The following is a 23126-nucleotide window of genomic DNA, read 5'->3' on the forward strand; positions in this document are numbered from 1 at the left end:
CCTCATCTGGCTCAGCAGGGCCTATTGGCATTTCTCTATTTGCAAACCCTCTGTCTGTATATAAAGGCAGGGAAGGGCTGGGTACCTGGCTGAGGTCCTCAGGGCCTTTAATTTAATGCGTAAAAAAAAAAAACCTTGTAGAGATGTTTACACCAGTGTATGGGGAGACTGAGTTGCTTCATAAGGGCCATCTTTTTCTGTTCACCTTGTTTGAGTCACCCCTTCTTTTTCTGGAGTGACTACCAGGAGACGTGCCTCATTTGCCTCTAGTCTGCCTTTTAGCAGCAGCTTCGTACTGGCTTCTGTCCCTTCCCAAGACTTGGCCATATTTGAGTTCTTCCTACCTGCCTACTTGCTGAATATGGCCCACCTGTCTTAGCCAGGCCTTGGGGGCCACCTGTGACTTGGCCCAGCAGAGTGGCCTGCTCTGTGCCCAGTGTCTCCCAGCCTGGATTCCCTGGCTTCTTTGAACACATCCTGTGCTACTCATTCTTGCTGTTTGTCCCGCTTGGAAGAGCTTCTCTGCCGTTTTTGGCATTATTGAAATCTTTCTCATCCTTCAAGGCCTCACCAGAAAGTTACCTCATTTCTGTACCCTCCTCTGCCTACCAGGTCAGATGCCCTTGGGCATTTTTCCAAGTTCATGTTGATTCTACCTAGTACTTATTACATTCTACCTTAAGTGGTTGCCCTTGGGCTTTGAAGCCTGGCTCTGCCACTTCCTAGCTCTATTACTCTGGGCAAGTTACTCTTGTTCCTTGAGACTTAATTTTCTTACCTTTAAAATGGGTAGAGTAATACTCTCCTATTAAAGTTGTGGAGGATTAAAAGAGAAAATATATGTAAAGGGCTTAGCACAAAATGAATGCTGAATAAAACTCTCTTATGTATATATCTGAGCCACCCTAGTAATTTCCAGCAGAGTACCCTGCTGACAGCAGCACTCAGATGTTTCAGAAAATATAAGAAACCTATATCTTCGCTTTGATAATGCAATAAAGACAAGAGTGAAATGCTTTTCAGCTTTCAGCTTGTAAATAATTTGAGAGAACACAGTACACATATTCAACAAATATGATGACTGCTCTGTGCCAGGCACTGCTGGGGGTTAGAGATACACCTATGACCTTGCCCGAAAATTGTTTAGTCTAGAGGAACAGACAAGTAACTAGAAATCAGTGTGATCTGTGCCCTGAGAGATGTCAGCACAAGATTTTGATGGGGGCCTGGGGAAGCCCTCTGATTCTCATTTGGGGTAGGAGGACAGAATCAGGGGGAGGCTTTTGATACAGGTGACCCCCAAGCTGAGACCTGAGTTTTATTTTACTTATTTAACAAGCATTTTTATGGTACAACCATGCACTATTCTAGTGCTTTACAAAGACTCTTAATCCTCCCAACAACCCAATGAGGTGGTTATTCAATACTAGTCCATCTATCAGTGAGGGACTTACTGCTATAATTCCCATTTTACAGATGGGGAAACTGAGGTGCAGAACGGTTAAGCCATTTGCCCCCATCTTACAACTATCGAGAGGTACAACTGGGAGTTGAGCCCAGGTAGTCTGGCTCCAGAGTCTGTGCCCTTAATCCACGGTGCTGAGCTATGTCTCACAGCATTTTAGGATTTCCTTTTCAGATTCCATAATGGGTGTATGTTATCAATTGCTTTGAAGATTATTCTACCTATAGCTTTAGGACTCAGGATGAACCAGAAAAAGCAAGAAAAATCTAGGCTGTCCTCTGAGCTGCTTCAGGAGGCTCAGGAGGCCTCCCTTTATTTCAAGAGGAGTTGGACCAGCCAGCGACATGAAGTTGTTGGGCCGTGGACTCAGCCTGGGGCCGCTGATTAGTCAGCAGAGGAAAGTATGTGGGGGGCAGGCGGGGTGTGGTTCCCAAGGGTCTGACACAGTTGTCCGAGGTGACAACCACATGACACATGTTTGTTTTGCTGGAGAAACTCCCTCTGTCAGGGTCGCCCCAGTAATGGCTCTGCAACCTACAGGACTGCACCTCAGGAAAGGGGGCTGTGTGCAGTAGGAGGCTGGAAAGGCTTCGAGATTAGTTCACAGGGAGACCTCAGTTTCGCTTCTGAGGCCCGGCTTGTCCCAGCCCGGCCGGCAGCTCCGGCAGCTGAGCAGGAGGCCATTAAGGAAGTCTTTGAGTTTGGTTTAATGGTCCCTCTTTGTTTTGAAGTGATTGTTTACTGAACCTTCAAAGCCAGCTCTCCAGCAGGATGTGATCTGGGGCCTGGATAATTGGATGAAGCACCCCAATAGGAAGCAAGTAGCGGGGAGCAGGGCCAGGAGTAGCTAGCTGATGGCCAGGCCCTTGGCGTCCGGGCACTGGGAGGCTCTGAGCTGCTGCTGGGGGATGGGGGTCATCTTTCAAACAGGAGTAGACCTGAAGCAAGGGTCCCCTGGAACCTGGCCTCTTTGATGTTTGCCGGCCTTAATTAGGGACACCCTAATTAAATCACCAAGGAGAGAGCTTTCCTCTACATTTAGCATAAAGCATTAGCAAATGTTTTGAGAGCATTTCATGAGGGATTACTTCTCCAAGATTATGCAAGTAATAGAAAGTTAATGAAAGGAAAACTAAAACCTCAGGTAAGTAAAAAATAAAAGTCACCCATAACCACTTGATTACAAAGTGGGTTATGGACACACGTTTTAGATGAAGGCTCTTGCGGCCTGTGCCCTGCCAGAAGTTTCTTTTTCCACTTAGCTTTTCACTTGTGCTTTCTGTGCATGTAATTAGAAACCAGGTCAGTTTTAATGGCTGTGTGGTGGTCCATTGTTTTGTTTGTTTGTAGTTAATTCATTTAGTTGACACATATTTGAGGACCTGCCATGTGCCAGGTTCTGTGTTAAGTGCTAGGGATACAGCAGTAAATAAAATGGATGCAGATCTCTGCCCTCTTGGAACTTACATTCTAGTGGAGAGGGGGTGGGGGTCTGGGACAGACAGACTGAATAAGTAAATTGTGTTATGTTTTAGAAGGATATGTGCAATGGGAAAAAATAAAGCAGGCCCAGTGTGGCAGTTTTTAAATAGGGAAGGCCTCACAGAGAAGCATTTGACATTTGAGCAACAGCTTATGAAGTATGTGGATATTAGAGAAATAATGAATGTTCCAGACAAGGGAAGAACATGTGCAAAGGCCCTGAGGTGGGAGCCAGTTACATACTGATTTGTGATGAGGCTGTGTCCAGTTTTTCACTAATTATAAGCAGCACTCCAGTGAATATATCTTTGTAGCTACACATTGATTTACACTGGTGGTTTCCCCAGAAGGATTTATCCTGGGTCAAAGGTACATACTTTCATGGCTCTTGAAACCCATTGCCAAATGCCTTTCAGAAAATGTGTATCAGTTCACATTCCCATTCGCAAGTGCTTATCACCAGCGATTACTTCTGAAGGAGCAAGGTCTGAACATCAGGACAGAGAAATTGCTGAGGCCACAGCATCCAAGACTTCAGAGGGTTGTGGCATCTTATCTAGAGCGATAATTCTCAAATCTGTATGTGATTTTAGCCATCAGAGCATGAGTGTCCCCTGGGGAATGTGTTAAATGCAGACCCCTGGGCCCCACCCCCAGAGATTCTGATTGTGCAGATCTGGGGCGGGGCTCAGGCATCTGCAGTTTTAGCAGACATTCCCCAGTGGTGTCTCTGGGAGGTCGTGCGGGGAGTATACCATGAGTAAGTAGAAGTGGGGGTGGCTCTTGGGCCACCCTGAGCCACCAAGAGCCTCCTCTGCAGCTCATGAGGTGAGTAGGAAGGATCTCCCTGCTCTTCCCACCCCGTCCCCGCCCCCCAGATCACACACCCTCCTGGGATGTGTTCCAGGGGAACAAAATGACTCTCATGTCTGAATGTAGCATATAGCCTTCTATACTTCCTATCCTTTGCTAATTCTCTTTCTTCTGCAGGGAATGCTTCCTCCTGTCCTTCTTTCTTTCCTTCCTCTTGGCCCAGAAAATTCCCTCTTGTCCTTTAAGGCCTCGGTGAGGAATCACCCCCCTCCAGAAATTTGCACCAACCCCACCTTCCAGTGCTTTATATCTGGAGTGTGGCGCCCTCCGAAGGCTTTGGGATTGGTGGCTTACACAACAGCATTCCTCAGCACTCTGGCCTGTTTTAATCCCCACCCGGTGCCTGTGCATAGTAGGTGCTCATTAAATGTCCGAGTCAGGGTGGCTGGCCTTGTATGTTGACTCATTAAAATAGCAGTTGCTGGCATTTCTGGAGATCTAAGTGCTAGTCATCTTTATCTGCCCTCGTATTCTTTCACTTACTCTCGTTACCATCCTTTGAGGTGGGAACTACCGTGGGTATCATTTACAGATGAAGACAGAGTGGCAATGGATAACTGAGTCACTTAGGTCCCCAGTGGGGAGATCTGAAGTTGGGCAGCCTGACTCCACCCACTAGACCACACTGATCCTTTTAGACACTGGATTAGACTGCCCATCAGGGCCCTCTATCCAGGCAAAGAGAAGGACATTCAGTGGAAAGACACTAAAAAAGGGCAGTGACTATAGAAGTAACAAACACAGCCCTTTTTTGTGGTACCCACCTGGATGTCATTCCTAATAGCCCGGCTGGGATTTGGGGCTTGTGGAGTTCAGTGAAAGGGGAAATCTGTTTAGTGGAAGGTGGCAGTGCCCACGAAGTGTGCACAGAGCCGTAAGGTCCTTTTCACAGGCATATTTATTGCTGGTGAGCTTGAGTAGGTGGGTGAGGGTGGGCGTGCAAGGAGGCAACCACTGATTATCCGAGTGGCTGCCATCCACTTGATGGACACGGGTAATTAGTGGATTAGGCAAGCCCCAATCAGAAAATAAAAGCCCAGAATGGTTTTTATGATGGATGGGCTTACTTAGCGCCTTTCATCAGAGGATCTTGGGCGCCCTTCATCTTGTAGGTTGGGGTGGGGAAAGATGGCTTTGGGGACAGAGCTGTGACAGGCACCCACTTCTGGAAGCTGCAGATTCCTGCCTTGTGCTTCAAGAAGCATGGAGTCCAGAGGCACTCCTGGTTTGGTCAGAAACTTCCTCTTGAAGCTTTGCTTTTCGTTTCCCTGAAGGCTGAGGTCACTAAGGGGTGACCCTAGAAGAAGGAGAGGGATGATGTGGACTGTGTTCCTCACACTCACCCTGGGGAGGGACCCGGTGGCAGCAGCCTATAGAGATGCTCCAGACAGGCTCTCCGACCTCCTGGTAGAAGCAGATCAGTTCTGGTATCCACAGGAAACCTGAAGACTTAACAGAATTATCCATAATCACACCGCTAATGATGGTGACTGAACATTTCCCGTGCATTTCTATCAGACGTTTTTTGCACAAAGAGCTTTTCTTTGTTTTGTGTTTTCTTTTTCACATGGTTGAGAATCTTGACCATTCCTAGGTCGACATTACAGCTTGTCCAGGGCCTTTGCGGTTGTAATCGGGGGTTATGTGTTTGGAGCCCTTGCTCTCCACTTTACTTTGTCTGGGCTCCTACTGAACCCAATATAAAGCAGGACCCAGCCTGCCGACTGAGTGGCTTTCTGCAGCCCTGGGACTGGGCCGGGAGGCTGGGTCTGTGCATCTTGCTGCTTGCACGTCGCAGAATCAGGGCAGTGCTTGGGCCACAAAGTCGGGCAGATTTAGGATCAAGTTTCAGCCTAGACCACTAGGACACAACCTTCCTGGTCCTTGGTTTCTTCAGCTGTGAGATAATTAGCAGCACCTGCCTCACTGGGTTTTCGTGAACACGTAGTAAGTGTGTGTATCAAGCTGTGCTCCTCCGAGTGTGGTCTGTGGACCAACAGCCTCGGCATTACTCAGATCAAACAGGCAACACACAGGCCCCATCTCAGACCAAGGGAATCAGGACCTGCGTTTCTGCAAGATCCCCAGGTGATGGATATGAAAGTTAATATTGGAGAAACGCTGATGTATGTATCGGGCATCTAGCAACTGTTTAGAACATGGTGATGCTTAATGATGATGGTGGTGACAGTGATGCTTGTCAAGGTGAAGAGAAGGGCTTGGGAGATGACCTGTCCAGTCGTATATCCAAGACTTGGATTCTCATCAGCCATAACCACTGGTGAGCCAGCCTCTGTCTGGAACTTTTGAGCTGGAACCCGACTCCCTGTAGCCTGTCCGCGCTGGTCCCTGTTTCATTCTCAGCTGAGCCAAATTCTACCTCCTCGTGTGAGTCCCCTCCAGTCTCTGGCTCCTCTCAAACGGTCCCTTCTCTAACCAAGGCTCCCGGCTCCTCTCTGATCCCTGAGTGGCAGCACTGGTGTCTAATTCCCTCAGCTGTCCCCTGAGGTTCTGCTGTCACAGCGGGCGGGGCTGGGAGAGGCAGTTGCTGCATTATTTATGGGGCATCGTTAACCAGCCGGGCTGATGAGTTACACACAGTTTATTCTTCTGCGCTGTGTGTGGGATGCCATCCCAGGCCTCTGTTTAATACAAAACAAAGCAAAGCAAAACAGAGCCCCAAGTCAGCATGACCACTGGCTGAGCCCTGTACTCGGGTTAGGCAAGTGGCCTGCCCAGCCGTCTGGCTGTGGGGAAAGCAGAGGAGAGGACAGGAACTCGGGGGTGTTCTTGGAGCTCAACCTTGAGGCTAGGCAGGGCAGCCCACTTGCATATTTGCTTAGGTGGCCACCACACTCTTGGGGAGTCGACGGAGATCAGATGGTCTTTCTCCCTCAGAAGTAAGAGAATAACTTCATTCTCCTGCCCACTCCCCAAGGGACCAGGCTGCCGTCAGGTATGTGATGCGGTAGCCAGGTTGTCTTGTCACCATGCTGGTTTGGGATTTATGTCACTCGCCATCTGGATGAAGGCCCCATTTGTAGTTCAACCCTGGATCTTGCCCTGGATGGCCGCCCATGGTCACCTTGTCCGTCCTTCCATCTCCTGCTTCTCCCAGCATAAATGTGCCACTCCAGTGTCCCTTGGAGGAGCCCACTTGTGCTGTTTCTGCTTCCCTGTCTTTGTTCCTCTTACCGGAAATGCTTTTCCTTCCTCCCTCCATTTTTCTGTCCTCGAGCCCACAGTTCAGCGGGGGAGACTCAGGCTCAGAGATGGCTAACTGCATGATATGAGGGAAGCAGGTGGGTCCCAGGATACTCTGCAAAAGGTGACATTTGAGCTGGGTGGTGAGGGCTGAGTAGGAGTTTTCCAGATTGCTGAATCCCCCTGGAGGTTAGAAGAGAGAACAAACTTCAGGGGGGGCTGTGTGGTGGGCGCCCCATCTGGTGGCTGCAGAGTTAGAGCCCGTCTTCGGGGAAGCCCCATCTCTCCCCCTGTAGGGAAGTGGAGACGGTCAGGCAGCTTGATGCAGAGTCCTCCACGTGCTTGTAAACACACCAGCTTTGACGGGGAACTCTTCCATTCTCCCAGAACCCTGTGTGATCTGAGTTCTATTCTCAACAAACTGCCAGGGCTTCACAACCTCCCTGCCCCCCTCTCCAAAGAAATTCAGGGGGTTCCAGAGGGAGGAGAGCCTGTTTCCCTTCACCTGTGACTCTGCACTTGGCAGAGCCCAGGCGCTCAGTGGGAGTCTTATTTTCATTGACTTTGGTATGTCTGGAAAGCTGTGAAACCTTTCCGTGTTCTCGGGTGAACTCCGCAGCGGGGTCTGTGTTGAGGCTTTCTCATAGCTCTGGGGATGCATGGTGAATAGCGCCTGCCAGACACACAGCCTCAGGAGACAGCTTTCTGGGACTTCTTGGTGGGCGGTGCAGATTAGAAAATTAAGGACCACATTGACTTGCTTTCTAAAAGGGTTCTCAGCGCACACAGTGTCTCGACTGGCAAATTTCTTCTGAAATTTGAGTCTGCTCCCCTTTACCCAGCCTTGTTGTCTAGAACAACCCAGCGCTTTTTCTCTCAGTTACCTTTTTATCTTCCTACGAGTGCCTTCTCCCTCCTTCCTCACTTCCTCCAAGCTTTTGAATTTTTGTAGTAAAACTTTAAGGTGGGTAGAAACTTTTTGTTTTTCCTTGAAAGAAACTTTAAAAAAAAAAAAATCTGAAACAACCCAACATCACCTTGCCTTTAAATTTTAATAACATTTATACATTTAAAAAAAAATTTCTCAACAAGGAGGTTTTTGTCTTCTGTTCTTAGAAGTTCTTTTTTTTTTTTTTTTAAAGAATCCATTAAATTATATATTGCCTAAAACAGGTGGGCCTGACACTCTTTGAGAGACTGTCAAATATCATCAAGTGGGGAGAGAGCTGCGGTTGGCAGCCTTCTTCTGGCTGAGTGGGTGTTCGTAGGCGGAGAGCTGGGTGCTGTACCCCCTAACTGGAGCGGGGACCCTCCTTTTGTTGCTAATTTGGTAAAGACTGGAATGAGGCTTCCAGTGGGGGCAGATAAGTAGTTTTTAAAGTGGTTTGAGCAGCTGTTTTCAGGCACATTCATCTGTGGTTTAAGTACTCCACCTGCCATGTACTTGGGAACGGCAGAGACATTGGCACTGTGTGTCCCACTGCCTTGCTCTGTGTCTGCTTTAACTATGGTGAACTCATAGTGAGAGGCACAGTCCGAACTGTACTTAGGAGTAAGAATGAGGGATCCCAGCCTGGGTGGACCATCTGACCTTGAGAGTTTTAAACATCTCTCCCAGCATCCCGAAGGAGATTCCTGGGAGCCTGCAGACGCTTGGATCAATCCTGTCAAAGGTTATTGAACACTTACTGAGTGCCTGGCACTGCTCTGAGCCCTTTAGATGTCTGACTTCATTTCTTCCTCACACCAACCCTGGGCAGTGGTGACTTACCCAGGCAGAGGTCGGATGACCTGCCCGATGTCCCATGGCAGACGGGAGAGCTAGGATTCTAGCCAGGAGATGGGCCCCTGGAGTTTGTGTTCCTTATTCCTTCCCAACATTCTTTCAGTGTTCCGTGATGTCAGTGTTCAATAACAGTGATGGAATTATGCATTTTTTTTGTTGATCATTATAAGAAACTGGCCTGAGAGGTCAAGTGACTTACCCCCCATAATTTACTGCCAGGGCCGTGGCGAGAACTCAGGATTTGGGGCTCCCTGCGCAGGCCTTTTGCCATTCTGGCGTATTTTCAGTGAATGTGCCTCACCTTTTTCTTTTTAAATTTGTTTAATTAATTAATTTATTTTTGGCTGCATTGGGTTTTTGTTGCTGCACGCGGGCTTTCTCTAGTTGCAGCGAGCGGGGGGCTACTCTTCGTTGCGGTGTGTGGGCTTCTCATTGCGGTGGCTTCTCTTGTTGTGGAGCAAGGGCTCTGGGCACGCAGGCTTCAGTAGTTGTGGCCCTTGGGCTCAGTAGTTGTGGCTCGGGGGCTCTAGAGTGCAGGCTCAGTAGTTGTGGCGCATGGGCTTAGTTGCTCAGCGGCATGTGGGATCTTCCCAGACCAGGGCTCGAACCCGTGTCCCCTGCATTGGCAGGCGGATTCTTAACCACTGAGCCACCAGGGGAGCCCCTCACCTTTTTCTTAAGAAATATTATGGATCATCTCAGTGACCTTCTCCAGGGGTTCTGTGGATGGGAGTGGCTGCTGCTGGGGAGAGGAGGACCTGGCTCCCGTGTCCTGTGTGCAGATCAGCGATGGTGGTTCCTTTGGCTAGAAGTTGATGGTCCGTGTCTCTGAACATCCTCAGGTTTTTCATAAAGCTTCTCATACTGTCTTGTGGACCAGAAAGAGAAGGAATGGCTAGATGAGGCTGTAATTGGTTAGTTGTACTCTCGTGCTCTTAAGGATGCTTAACTGATTTCCATCTGGACAGAGATCTCTAGTGACCAGCCAGAGGACTCTGATCTCAGCCTTTACCCTTAATTACTTGGATGTAGATGTAGAAGGCGTGTTCATACCTGGACTTGATAAGAAAATGGTAAATATATTAGGTGCTATACTTGGGATTCCCCACAGTGACTTGATAGGCCTGGAAAGGTAGCCTGAGCCCTCACAAGCTTTCATTCAACACAAATAAAGTTATGCTTTTGGGTTGAACAGACCCCCTGGGGCACAAAGATGGGATGGAGGCTAAGTGGTTTAGCAGATGATGACAGGACCTGTGCATGGGTGTTGGTGTCAGTAGCGCAGATGTAGCTGCCGAAGGACTTCTGCCAGGAGCCAGTCAGACAGAATCCCTGGCCTGGTGCAGCTCAGCGTCCCATTGGGAGCACATCGCTGCTTGAAGGAATAAATCCAGCACCTGCAGTTGAGCCAAGCAGGTCCCAAATGCCCAAATGCAGAATTGATGGTTGTGATCTAGCAGCATGCATGAAACAGACTTTAGGGTTTGGGTGCATTGTAAATTCACCGTGCTGTTGTTGTCAGAAATGCTAATTTGATCTTAAATTTTTTTAATGTAATGACTTCATTGTTTTTATAAAAATGATACATGACCCTTATTTTAAAAAAACAAAACAAAACTATGGCCATGGAGGAAAGTACAAACAAGAAAACAACACATTGGTCCAAATCTTAGCTCCCAGAAATATTCCATTATAATATTTGGTAGACGGTTTTCCAGATGTCTCTGTGCACATTTTCAGACAGACTTGATAGCTCGAGAAATGTATAAATGGGCACTTTTATTAACATGTTCTATGCAAGATATTTTCAAAATAAAAATATATTTAATTTTACTTTCATTTAACAGAAGAATTGAAACTGAAGTGAAGAAATTGCTGAACTTCAGATAACTGTTTCTTCTCTAGAGGAAATCAGTTTCTCAGACATTCCTCTAAGGCAGTGGTTCTTAACTGGGGGTGATTTTGCCCTGTAGGAGACATCTGGCAGTGTCTGGAGACATTTTGTCACATTCAGTGGCATCTGTGAATGTTCCTGACATCTGGTGAATAGAGGTCAGGGATCCTGCTAAACACCCTGCAATGTACAGGAACCCCTCCCCCGCCCCCCGCCCCAGCAAAAGAAAGAAAGAAAGAAAGAAAGAATTATCTGGCTCAAAATGTCTGCAGTGGCAAGGTAGAGAAACTGTGCTCCTAAGCATAAGAGAAAAAGATTATTAAAACCATTAGGAAGGTGAAATCATTATGTTTTAGGTCAGTTTCAGTTTTAGACTATTTTGATGGGGCTTCTATAATAAAAGATGAGATGATTAACTTCATTATAGTTTCTCCATCCCCTCTCCTTAATGACAAAATCAAGAGGTGTCATATGTTATTTTTACCTTGTCAAGGTTCGTAACATTCACATTCTAGCCTGCAGCTGTAACCCCCGCCCTCTAGTTTGCCCCCGTCAGAATTGCGCCTGCAGTTTTGAGTTCGTGTCTGAGCGCCATACTTAGAAGAAAAGTAGAGACATGTGATGGAGTGTCCCCGAGATGCTGTGGGGATGTGAGGCAGGGGCCCTTGTAGACACAGAATTCCATCCGGGAGCCATAAGAAGGAAAGCTGTGGATGAATGTGCTGCTTATTCTCCGTTCTTTGAAAAGATGTGTGTGGAAGCAGGATTGGTCTTAACTCTGTGGATCCCTAGAAGGTTAGAACTAGGGCTGCGTGGACATAAAGGACAGGGTGGCTAATGTAGGTAGGCTGCCATGGAGGGTGATGAGTTCCCTGTCAGCTGCAATGCGCTGGGGAACCACCTGTAACCATGTTGTATGCAGGTGCTGGGCTCAAGCCATCAGCTGAGCAGCTGTATTTAGGTAACTTCCCAACCGCGAGATTCTGCCAGTCTAATAATGCTTCCCAATAGTCTCCTGTCCTGGAGAGGATCCCCAGTCATTCTGGTTCTGCCAAACTTGTTCCACTTGGTATCTGTAGTATTTACAGGATCACAGGGACTGAGCACATTCACAACCCATTTCTGAGCCAATACACTTGTATGTACAGTAATTTGGGCAACATGTCGTAGACTGCCAAGGAAGAGAGCATATATAGAGTGTTTCCTGTATAATTGGAATTGAGTGTGCTGTCAATGTCTTCATCAGATGTCTATCACAGAGTGGCTTACTGACGTATGGCTTTGTTTTGTTGTAGGGGAGCTATCCAGTTTGGGAAGATTTCATAAACAAAGCCGGAAAGCTACAGTCCCAGCTTCGGTAAGTAGAAGCATGTCATCCCTAGGAAAACGGCAACATCTTTAGACAAAGGATGGAATAGGATGGACCCAAGAGGCAAATTAGGGTTAGTTTTGGAAGTGTTGCAGATAGAGAAGCATGCAGTAGCGTTGCCACTTATTAGCCATGCGTCCTGACCTATGATTCCCGAATGTAAAATTAAACTCATATCCACTCTGTCTCCTTCCACTGGAATTTTGAGAGTCAAATGAAGTATTATATGTAAGGTAATAACGGGCCAGGTACATGGTGACAGTTAAAATCTCACAACCCCAAGAGATAAGTAGTGTTGTTACCCCATTTTGCTGATGAGGAAACTGAGGCACAGGTAAGCTGAATAACTTATCCAAAGTCACACAGCTTGTATTGATAAATGACAGAGCAGGGAATTGATCTGAGGCAGTCTGGCTCCACAGTCCATTCTGCTTACTGCCTGTCCTTACAGAGTTTAAAACTTAGTTTGTATAATTCTGTTTACATGAAATGTCTAGATAATGCAAATCTGTAGAGACAGATGTAGATTTGTGGTTTCCTGGGGCTAGGTTGACTGCATGAGGGACCTTTTTGGGGTGATGGAAATGTTCTGAAATGGGATTGTGGTGGTGTTTGCATAACTCTAAATTTACTGAAAAATTGATGACTTATACACCTAAAAATGGTGAATTTTATGGTATACAAATTATGTCTCAATAAAATTGCTTAAAAACCAAGATCTAATGCTGATGTGCTCTAAGGGGCTATTATTATTGCCTCATCTTGTGCTTGTTAACGTATCATTTCATATGAAATAGAAAATACGGCAACATCTTCTTGTTAAAGCTATATGCTTTTGAAATCAGTGAGGGGAGGGGTGCGATTGCACTTAGAGGGTGCTTCAGGAGGGTTGGGACATTAAAAAAAAAAAAGCAGTTATTTTCACGACCCCTGTTCATGGCGTATTGGTTGGTTTGGATGTATGGGGATGGTTTTCCAGAGAACAAAGCAGGTAGGTGTTTTCTGGGATAAAAAGCCATGTGGATGACAGACAGAGGAGGGAGGAATGACATGGGGTTCTTAGGACTTTGCCTGTTGGCACCAGAGGTCCCTGCCCAGAACTTTAGCCATAGGACTGGGCATTCCATGGCTCCCCAGTAGATTAGGAGAGAAGAACTTGGGAGACGTGGAACTTTCCCTGTCCATTATTCAGCTTCATGGGGCCTGGGATTTCCAGATCCATGAGTGGGCATCCAGATGGACCATGGGCTCCAGACTATGGCCCCTTTGCCACTTGTCAAGTCCTTTACCGTTTCTTTGCTTACGAACCTTCGATTACTTTATACTGGATCAGATCCAAACCCCTCTGCCCAGAGTGTAAGGCCCTCTCCCCCAGCTTTGCCACTATCATCATTTATTTCAAATAGGTTAGTCTCCATCCTGTAGGAGGTCACCTCCTGTAGTAAAACAGTAAAACATTTAAGTCCAACCCCTCCTTCGAACACTTTTTCTTATCCAGCCTAATTTAATTGTCTGGCAGGTTTTCAGGGTTGACCAAGGAAAAGATGCTCTTCCCCTTTTACCAGTGAGGAAGCTAAAGCTTAAAAGAATTAACTGATTAGCTGTCTTAAACATACAGAGTGAGGCTTAAAGCAATCTTATCCCCATTGGTACAAAGTACCATATATTTATATATACATACATACATACATACATACATATCTATCTATCTATCTATATATATATATTTTTAACAATACGTAGGCCTCCTGAGGGCAGGGACCATTTCTTTTTTTTTTTTTTTTTTAATAATTTTATTTATTTATTTATTTATTTATTTATTTATTTTTGCCTGCGTTGGGTCTTCGTTGCTGCACGTGGGCTTTCTCTAGTTGCGGTGAGCGGGGGCTACTCTTCGTTGTGGTGCGTGGGCTCCTCATTGCGGTGGCTTCTCTAGTTGCAGAGCACAGGCTCTAGGCACGCAGGCTCAGTTGTTGCGGCGCACGGGCTTAGCTGCTCCGCGGCATGTGGGATCTTCCCGGACCAGGGCTCGAACCCGTGTCCCCTGCCTTGGCAGGCGGATTCTTAACCACTGCGCCACCAGGGAAGCCCAGGGACCATTTCTTTATTTTGTCAAACTACTAGTACCTGGCTGAGAGCACCATAGGAGCCTCAAGCACATGGTTTAATTTTCTGTGTTAGAGAACGCATAAGGATAAGACCGTAGAAGAGGCAAATAGTCTTGGAGCATGTAAGCTGAAGCACTCCTTTCTCCTGCTGATGGATGCATGTTTGCTTTGCCCCATCAGAGAGAGCTAAGATGTCCTGTGACAAAAGCAGTCAGTGAAATATGGCTCATCGGAAGTCGGTGTTTAAAAGCTCTTAATTCGTCACACTTGACCACAGTCTTCGTTTTCACAGGAGCCCTGGTGACTGTGTAATACTCAAGGCACCTCTCCAGCTGGCTCATTAAATTTGGAAGATTGGCCTTGACTTGAATAAGAATAAATCCAGCTGTTGTATCAGATATAATTATAAATCAGAATGAGCCATTTATAAATCTCAGGGTGTTTGATAAAGCTAACTTTTCCATGGTGCCAACTCTTTAAGAAATATACTTTGAAGTGGTGTGTTTGTTTTGGTTTGGTTTGGTTTTGGTTTTGTTTAGTGTGTATGTCATTGTGTCTTTTTTTTTTTTTTTTTTTGAGCAGGATATTCTCTTGCTCTACTGGAAAATATCAGGCCTCATTTTGAAGTTTGGCTCTGAGGGATCATAGCCCAGGTTTTCCTGGGGACCACTCCCATCACCTTCCAGGAACCTTTTGTTTCATAGCTACTCTTGCTTATGTTCAAAGGTCATTTCTTTCTTTTTTTTTTCCCTCTCTGATTTGAACTCATTCCTTTTTAGTCCTTATTCTCATCTTCTTCCTTCAGCAGTTTTGCATTGTTAGGAATGCTCAGTGGGGGCTGGATTCATGTGTGAAATACTTGGAAATTAACATCAGGCTGTAAATTCTGTTATAAAGTTCTTGTGAGTGAGCCTGGGGCTTGCTTGCTTGTCCTGGGTAATCACGGCCCTGAGATGCAGTGGTGCTTACTTTTCATTCAGTGGCATCTTGGACCATGACTCTAGGAACCAGGAGACCACAGAGTGCTCAAGGCATCTTCCAGTGCTCAAGGGGATGTGAAGAATTCAGAATAACTTCTAGGGCAGCAAATGAGTATAGTAACTCCTCCTCATTCTCAGCTTTTAGGAATTCAGAAGATGCTGTTTAGGTAGCATTCTAACGTTGAAAAAATAGTATCTCAGTTTCCCTATAATTATGATTTGGGGGAAAAGTCACATAGCCTGGATCTTGTAGTAGGATGAACACGGCACTGTAAGTCATGCTGGGCTACTGGTCTCAGCCCTGGTATGAGCTAGTGATCTTGACAATCACTATGTAGCTGTGGTCTCAGTTTTCCCAACTCTGAAATGAATTGTTTAACCTAATCGATCACTCTCCAAGATTCCTTCTGCCAATCCATGTAGCTATATCGTTTCCCTACTCTAAAATCACTTTCACCTATACCATGTCTGAAAATTCACAACATGAAAGAAATGTTATAAATTTTCTTTGTAATTGACTCATTCTTAAAGTGATTCTCTATAGTATGGATTTCTAATTAGTTTTCAAAGTACACATTGAAGTGAGATAATTTTATAGGTACTCATTAAGCAAGAGTTCCTAAAAAATTAATAGGTAGTTTTTTCTTTTAGTCATTTAGTAATTTTTTGTGTGTCTATTTTGAAGTCTATTGGAACCATGAATTGGAAGTTTATTTCTAGTATGCAAGTAGGTTTAATTTTTACCTAATTTTGTAAGTTATGTGTAAGGAAAGGGACATTGAAAAATGCCAGTCTGGTTTTTTTTTCCTACTGGCTTCCTATGGCAAGTACTGGATATGCCTTATTCATTTTATATATATATATATTCCACCTTATTTAGCAGAAAGCTATCTTTTTATTGCCTAAAGATCCTTATTCTATTTTCCGTGCAATATACAATTGCTGTATACTTGTAAGTATGCAAAGTTTATCATAGTGCAGTCTCTTGTGAATTATCTTCATCTTTTGTCCTTTATACTTTGTCATTTCTTTTGGCTGGGATTTGGGCTATGGAATTTACATTAAGAAGAGAGATGTGTGAAAGGACAATAAAATTTAGATTTGGCAACGTCAAAAAAAAAAATTTGTTCTTTTAGGCAGAAACACCTTTTTCCTCATTGGTGAAATTTTAACCTGGTGATAATTTATACTGTCGGGTGGAATGGGGTGGGAAGAATTGCTAGCATTTATTGACTAGCGCTGCATGAGCTGGACGTTATTGGGGGAGAGTGCTAATATGAGAAGGAGAAAGTTTTCTTAAGAATAAAGTGGGTCCACAACGCCAATGGTTGTCCGTGTCCAGTCGGGTTGTCTCTCCTGGAGGGTTACTTTCAGTCCTCAGCAGCGGTTGCAGCCCTTTTGCTGTTATGCATCTGCTAGTGTGAGACATTCCTCATGCTTTTGTTTTCTGTTTGCATCTTAGGACAACAGTAGTAGCAGCAGCTGCCTTCTTGGATGCCTTTCAGAAAGTGGCTGACATGGCCACCAACACACGTGGTAAGCAGGTGGAGGGATGGCTCCCAGTGTTGACGGCGCTCAGTGTGTGGGCTCTTACCCTTGGGCGCTTTACAAGAATATAGAGCTTAGGGGGCTTCCCTGGTGGCGCAGTGGTTGAGAATCTGCCTGCTAATGCAGGGGACACGGGTTCGAGCCCTGGTCTGGGAAGATCCCACATGCCACGGAGCAGCTGGCCCCGTGAGCCACAATTGCTGAGCCTGCGCGTCTGGAGCCTGTGCCCCGCGACGGGAGGGGCCGCGATAGAGAAAGGCCCGCGCACCGCGATGAAGAGCGGTCCCCGCACCGCGATGAAGAGTGGCCCCCGCTTGCCGCAACTGGAGAAAGCCCTCGCACGAACCGAAGACCCAGCACAGCCAAAAGTAAAATAAATAAATAAATAAAATCAAGTAAAACTTTAAAAAAAAAAAAAAAAAAAAAAAAAAAGGAATATAGAGCTTAAGTTATCAGAGCTTAGCTGACTCATATTTAAAAATATATAGATTTTTTAACTCTGTGGGATTCCACATCGTAGAAGCTGCAAATCATTCTCTAGATAATAAAGTGCATGAGAAGAGTGAAAAATAAATGAAAGGAACCACTGTTTATGCCTGAGATGGCTTGTTGTGTTTTTAAATTAATTAATCAATCAATCAATTAATTAATTGGCTGCCTTGGGTCTTCATCGCTGCACGCGGGCTTTCTCTAGTTGCGGCAAGTAGGGGCTACTCTTCGTTGCGTTGCATGGGCTTCTCATTGCGGTGGCTTCTCTTGTTGCAGAGCATAGGCTGTAGGTACGCGGGCTCAGTAGTTGTGGCTCGAGGGCTCTAGAGCACAGTCTCAGTAGTTGTGGCACACGGGCTTAGTTGCTCCGTGCCATGTGGGATCTTCCCGGACTAGGGGTCGAACCCATGTCCGCTGCATTGGCAGGCGGATTCTTAATCACTGCGCCACTGGAGAAGTCCTGGCTTGATGTGTTTTTGTGATCGCTTTTAACGATGTGCTGGTTGTAGAGTCCTGAGCTGTGTGTTTGGTTGCAATTTTTTTTCCCTCTCATGTGTCATCTTAAGATTTTCCTCAATCCCTTGTGGAATGAGAAGCAGTGAGAATAATGGGTTAGACCATTTTTTCTAGGTTCCCATAAAACGAGGAAACCTATTATAAGTAGCATCCTATTGTGTTGTGTCTGTTTATGTGTCTCCCACATTTGACTGCAAACCCCTCCAGGTATAGACTAGACGGTGACGTGTGCATGTCTGAACCCTCCGAAAACATAGTACCTGGAACACAGTAAGTGTTTAAAGTATGTTTATTAAATCAATGAACAAAGGGAAATCTTTTGAAAATTTGTAATGGTTTTTCAGTGACTGTGAATCGTAGAAAAGAATATTCATAACATATGAAAGGTGTAGAGAAGAAGGTAAATCTGTCTGTATCCAGCACCATCATTAGAAATATGACATTACCCATAACCTAGAGACCCCCTCCCATTCAAAGGGGGTGCTTTCCTTTTCATTCTCAGAGAATCTCTCCTGCCTCTTTTTTTTGCCTTCTTTCTGGGTCTGCTTGTGCACTGACGGCTATATGCCTGTTCTTGTCATTGTCTTGGTGACATGGGAAAATATGGGTGTTGGAGGCCAGTGTTCGGGGGATTGCTCCCAGTCACACAAGAGTTAAGCTTATCTGAAGCCCATGATGGGTATGTACCTCCAGAGGGTTTCAGTATGTACCCATTTACCACAGATGCTTAATTAAATATTCAAATGAATTTGCAGTGAGGACTCTTCTCATTTAAGATGCTTGAAAGCTGCTGATATTTCAGGCAGTGTCATGGGACCACAAAAATCAATATATTACTCTACACGTCCTGGAGGAGCTTGTAGTGGCAGGGGGGCAGGGGGGATGCTATGTGCAAATGAAGAATTTCAGTGTAGAAATAATATGTTTGGTATGGTAATAGTGGTAGAACAGAGTGCTGGGAGAGTATGGAAAAGTGAGCAATTAGCTCAGGGAGTCGAGGAAATTCTCCCAGGAGAGGTAGTGTTTCTCCTCATTCCCAAGATGCCAACGGTGTTTCAGAAGGTTCCCTAGGAGAATGTGATGGAGACATCAGAGCATGGGTTTCTTCATGTGGTTTGTCAGCTTGACATGGGTCTTACCCAGTATCCTTTTCTAAGCCCCTTAAAAATTTTTTTACGTAACACGTATGTGTGTGTTATGGAACCTTTAGAATATACAAGTATAAAGAGGAATACAATGGTCATGCCAGTTGCACTGCTGTTAGTGTTATTGGGTCGGTTTTATCATATTTTCTTCGACCGCAGCAGGATCTGGAATTGGACTCATCAGTCATATGGATGTCTTTCTAGAATAGCCATCAGAGTGTGTCTTTCTTAAAAGAGTTGCTCCATTATTTTAAAGAACTTACGTATCTGGTGTTGCATTTTTGAGGCTCTGTGGTTCGTTAGTTTATATTTTAATGTTTAATTACTGGATGGGCCCTAAAGGATGGAATAGAGATGTATCCCCTGATTGTCCATAATTTCCTGCAGTGGGAACCTGGGTTTTTGCAGACGCCGTTCCTGAGAGTGGTTCTTGGTGGGAAATTGAAGGGCCTGCAAGTTCTCATGGTTGAAGGGAGGAAAAACAATTATTTGTGGGAAAAGAAACCAAAGTAGCCTCTCTGTGGTGCTGGTGGAGGTAGAGAAGGAGTTTGGAGGTGATGTCGTTGACAAATGACAAATAATGTCACAGGGAACAAGATCGCTGCTTTGAGATTATATATATATATATATATATATTTTTTTTTTTTAAATTAATTAATTTAATTTATTTTATTTTTGGCTGCGTTGGGTCTTCGTTGCTGTGCTTGAGCTTTGTCTAGTTGCGGCGAGCGGGGGCTACTCTTCGCTACGGTGCACGGGCTTCTCATTGCAGTGGCTTCTCTTGTTGCAGAGCATGGGCTCTAGGCGCGCGGGCTTCAGTAGTTATGGCATGCGGGCTCAGTAGTTGTGGGTCGTGGGCTCTAGAGTGCAGGCTCAGTAGTTGTGGCGCATGGGCTTAGTTGCTCTGAGGCATGTGGGATCTTCCCAGACCAGGGCTCAAACCCGTGTTCCCTGCCTTGGCAGGCGGATTCTTAACCACTGCGCCACTAAGGAAGCCCCCGGCTTTAATATATTTTTAAACCATTTGATGTTAGGTCACTTTTAGCAATACCAGAATACTTTACATCTCGATGTCTAAAATCCATATGCACTGGGAGGAAATAACTTTATTGAATATGGGAGTGTGACAACTCACACGACCTAAAAAATGTATGGTTGATACAAAAAAGATATATTTTATGGAGACGATAAGAGAGAAACTTGAATGCACATCTTATGTTCAGTAAGCATCAAATTAGTTGTATTAAGTTAATTTTTACTTAACAATTGAAAAATATAGAACATGCTCTTTAGTTTAAAAAAAAGTCTTGTAACGAAGTATATAAAGTAAAATCTACCCTCTCAGTACCCTTTGCAGAGATTGGGCTTAGTGTCTTTTATAGACTTTTTTGCATACTTAAACACATATGGGAGAAAAATTAGTCGTAGAACAATATGTAGGTTGATATATGGAATAAAATATATTCATAAGATCTTTTTCAAAAGGTAACCTATAAGAAACATTGTTCCCGTGCTTTTACTCCACAGTATATTATAATTATCTTTCTATGTCAGTACCTAGAGATCTACCTCATTGGTTCTAGCAGCCAAATGGAATTTCACTGTCTGGATGTAACACGATTTAATCATTTTTCTTTTGAGGAATATTTAGATTATCTCCACTTATGTACTGTTACAAGCTACGCTGCAGTTAATGTCCATGTATACATCCTTTTGGAGATCTGTGGGTAATCTCTTTTTAATGGTGTATGCACCTCCAAGGAAATGAAGACTGTTAAAAAAAAAAAAAAAAGCTTCAATCTGTTTTGGTCAGCAGCAAATATATTTGGGCTTGTGGTCATTATAGGCTGTAACTCTGATGCAGTTTGAAGTTTGATATCTACCCTCTGTGGAAAGTCCAGTCTCTTGCTTAGAGCCTTTAGATATCATTTTTTTGAGTCTTTCTTGCTGGAAAGATGAGAAGGGAATAGCAGTTATTCTTTTTTTTTTTTTAAATTAATTAATTAATTTTATTTCTGGCTGTGTTGGGTCTTCGTTTCTGTGCGAGGGCTTTCTCTAGTTGCGGCAAGTGGGGGCCACTCTTCATCGGGGTGCGCGGGCCTCTCACTATCGCGGCCTCTCTTGTTGCGGAGCACAGGCTCCAGACGCGCAGGCTCAGTAGTTGTGGCTCACGGGCCTAGTTGCTTCGTGGCATGTGGGATCTTCCCAGACCAGGGCTCGAACCCGTGTCCCCTGCATTGGCAGGCAGATTCTCAACCATTGCGCCACCAGGGAAGCCCAGCAGTTATTCTTAAATGCGTCTCTTTTGGGCTAGTATCCAGAATCTCAAGCTAGCAGGTCTCTGGTTTCCAAAATATTAGCATTCCATATTGTTTCCCAAAGGGAATGGCTCTGAAAGGTCTTTGTCCTTTTTAGCAAATATTTTCCTGTAGCTATGAATATAATTTATTTAGGAAAATCTTCTAAAGCTAGGCATTATAAGAACAAAATCAATCTAGTCATATAACTATTAAGTAGAACGTGGAAATACATTAGAACTCTGTTTTATTCATTTTTTTTAACAAAAGAGTGTAAGTCACTATTATAATGTACATGTTTAGGTGAATAATTAAACCATAATGAAATTTAAGAGTTAATCAACACCATAATACATACAGTTCCATATTTTTTTGATGTTTGCACTCTGGAATGAATGTACAACTTGTGTTCAGTGTGAAAGTACACCTGTTTCTGTGTTATTGACCGCAAAGAATTAGTGTCTAGGCATTTGTTTTACAAAGGATGCCTGACTTTTGTGAGGCAGGGTCTCCATTTTCTTTGTGTCCGTGATGGACCAGCACACGGGCTGTCATAGGAGTTGTTGAACTGACTGGTGTGCAGTTGTCTGGGTTGCTTAAAAAAAGAAAAGGAAAAGAACAAAGGTGGGGGGAGGCTTCTCAACCCTTGGTGGCCGGTGTTGGGGAGTAGCATTCTTACACCTGTAAGCGTGTAGCCTGGTGCCCCCCTTTCACTGGAAGGCAGGGGCACGTCTTAGTCAGCACTGGCCCTTCGTGGCCCTTGCATCATTTGCTTGTGTCAGCTAGGGCCTTTGAGAGCATAATGCTGTGTGACTTTCATTTTTGGCTGCCTCAGTGTGCCTCTGTAATTACTTTGTAGCTTTGAAAAACCATCTCCGGGATGTTGAGATGATAATACACCAAACCCAGAGTGAGGAGTTTAAGATTCTAAGAAGGAAGGAAATGGATCCCCAGCCGACTAGATCATCCCTAATCACCTTTATTGAATACGTAACACGGGCTGGGCTCTGTCCTTCGTGCTTTACATGGATTGAGTCTTTTCATTCTCGAAACAGCGCTCTGAAGCCAGTGCTTATGACGTCCATTCTAGATGATGAAATCTGGATGAAGAGAGCTTATCTAAACCGACCAAGGTCACTTGGCTTGGAAGTGGGGAGACTGAAACCTGGCTCAGTCTAGATTTTAACCATTAAATTATGATTCCTCATTTAAGGTGCTCCTGGATTTAGTATAAACTTAAGTTTGCTTTTAAAGTTACTTGATCCTGAATGCATTAAAAAAAAACACACACACACACACAAAAACCAACCTATGTAGCACCTTGGAGTAATGAATAGATTGGGAGCCGGGATGCCTGGATTTGTCTTCTGCTTGGCCAGCTATGTGACCCTGAATAATTTTGTTTCACTTCTCTGGGCTTCGATTTCCCCACTTGTAAAAGGGGTTTGCCCAGGACCTAGTAGGGTCCTAGATGATCGCAGGTAACCTTTTTCAGCTCTAATATTCTACGATTTAAAAATCTCCTTTTGGCCCTATTAAATCTTAAAATACGAATGAAGTTGGACAGTCTAAAATTTCTCTTTCTATATTATCTTTAGAGTTTCCAATTTTCGCTTTGGGGACAAAGGGAGTGGAAGGAAGCAGAGTTAAGCAGAGGATAAAGAAGAGGGAAGGTTAGGCGAGAAATACGGTTAGAAGAGACCCGCAGTGTGTGCGTGAGGAGGGCAGGCGGAAGCTGGAACTTTCACAACAGCCAGCGAGGTCCAGGCGGTCAGAGGTGGACTTTAATCAGTGAGCCTGGATTGCCGAGGTTCCCTGAACTGATGAAGACAGTCTCCACAGCTTAACACTGAGTGGCACAGTCGTGGTTCTTAAAAATACGTTGTGTTTTTAGTATAAAGTTTGTTAAATGCCACGCTCTCCTCATCTTGCTGCGTGGATCCTATCGCTTAGGAGGCTTGTTTTAAAGT

At 44.9% G+C, this 23126-nt stretch overlaps 1 protein-coding gene across 14 annotated transcripts in view; it reads left to right on the forward strand.

The window, feature by feature from the left end:
* Nucleotides 1-23126, forward strand: part of MTSS1 (MTSS I-BAR domain containing 1) — a 166915-nt gene that overhangs the window by 8998 nt on the left and 134791 nt on the right. For 13 of the 14 annotated variants that reach the window (XM_057531709.1, XM_057531712.1, XM_007188875.2 and 10 more), the window contains exons 2-3: nt 12000-12061; nt 16624-16697. In XM_057531709.1, coding sequence (XP_057387692.1) covers nt 12000-12061; nt 16624-16697 — 136 coding nt within the window. Of the gene's footprint in view, nt 1-1808; nt 1814-11997; nt 12062-16623; nt 16698-23126 lie in introns of those variants that run through there. The other variant, XM_057531710.1, reaches the window with a different exon arrangement.

The sequence above is a fragment of the Balaenoptera acutorostrata genome, chromosome 17 (assembly GCF_949987535.1).
Source record: "Balaenoptera acutorostrata chromosome 17, mBalAcu1.1, whole genome shotgun sequence".
NCBI lineage: Eukaryota > Metazoa > Chordata > Mammalia > Artiodactyla > Balaenopteridae > Balaenoptera > Balaenoptera acutorostrata.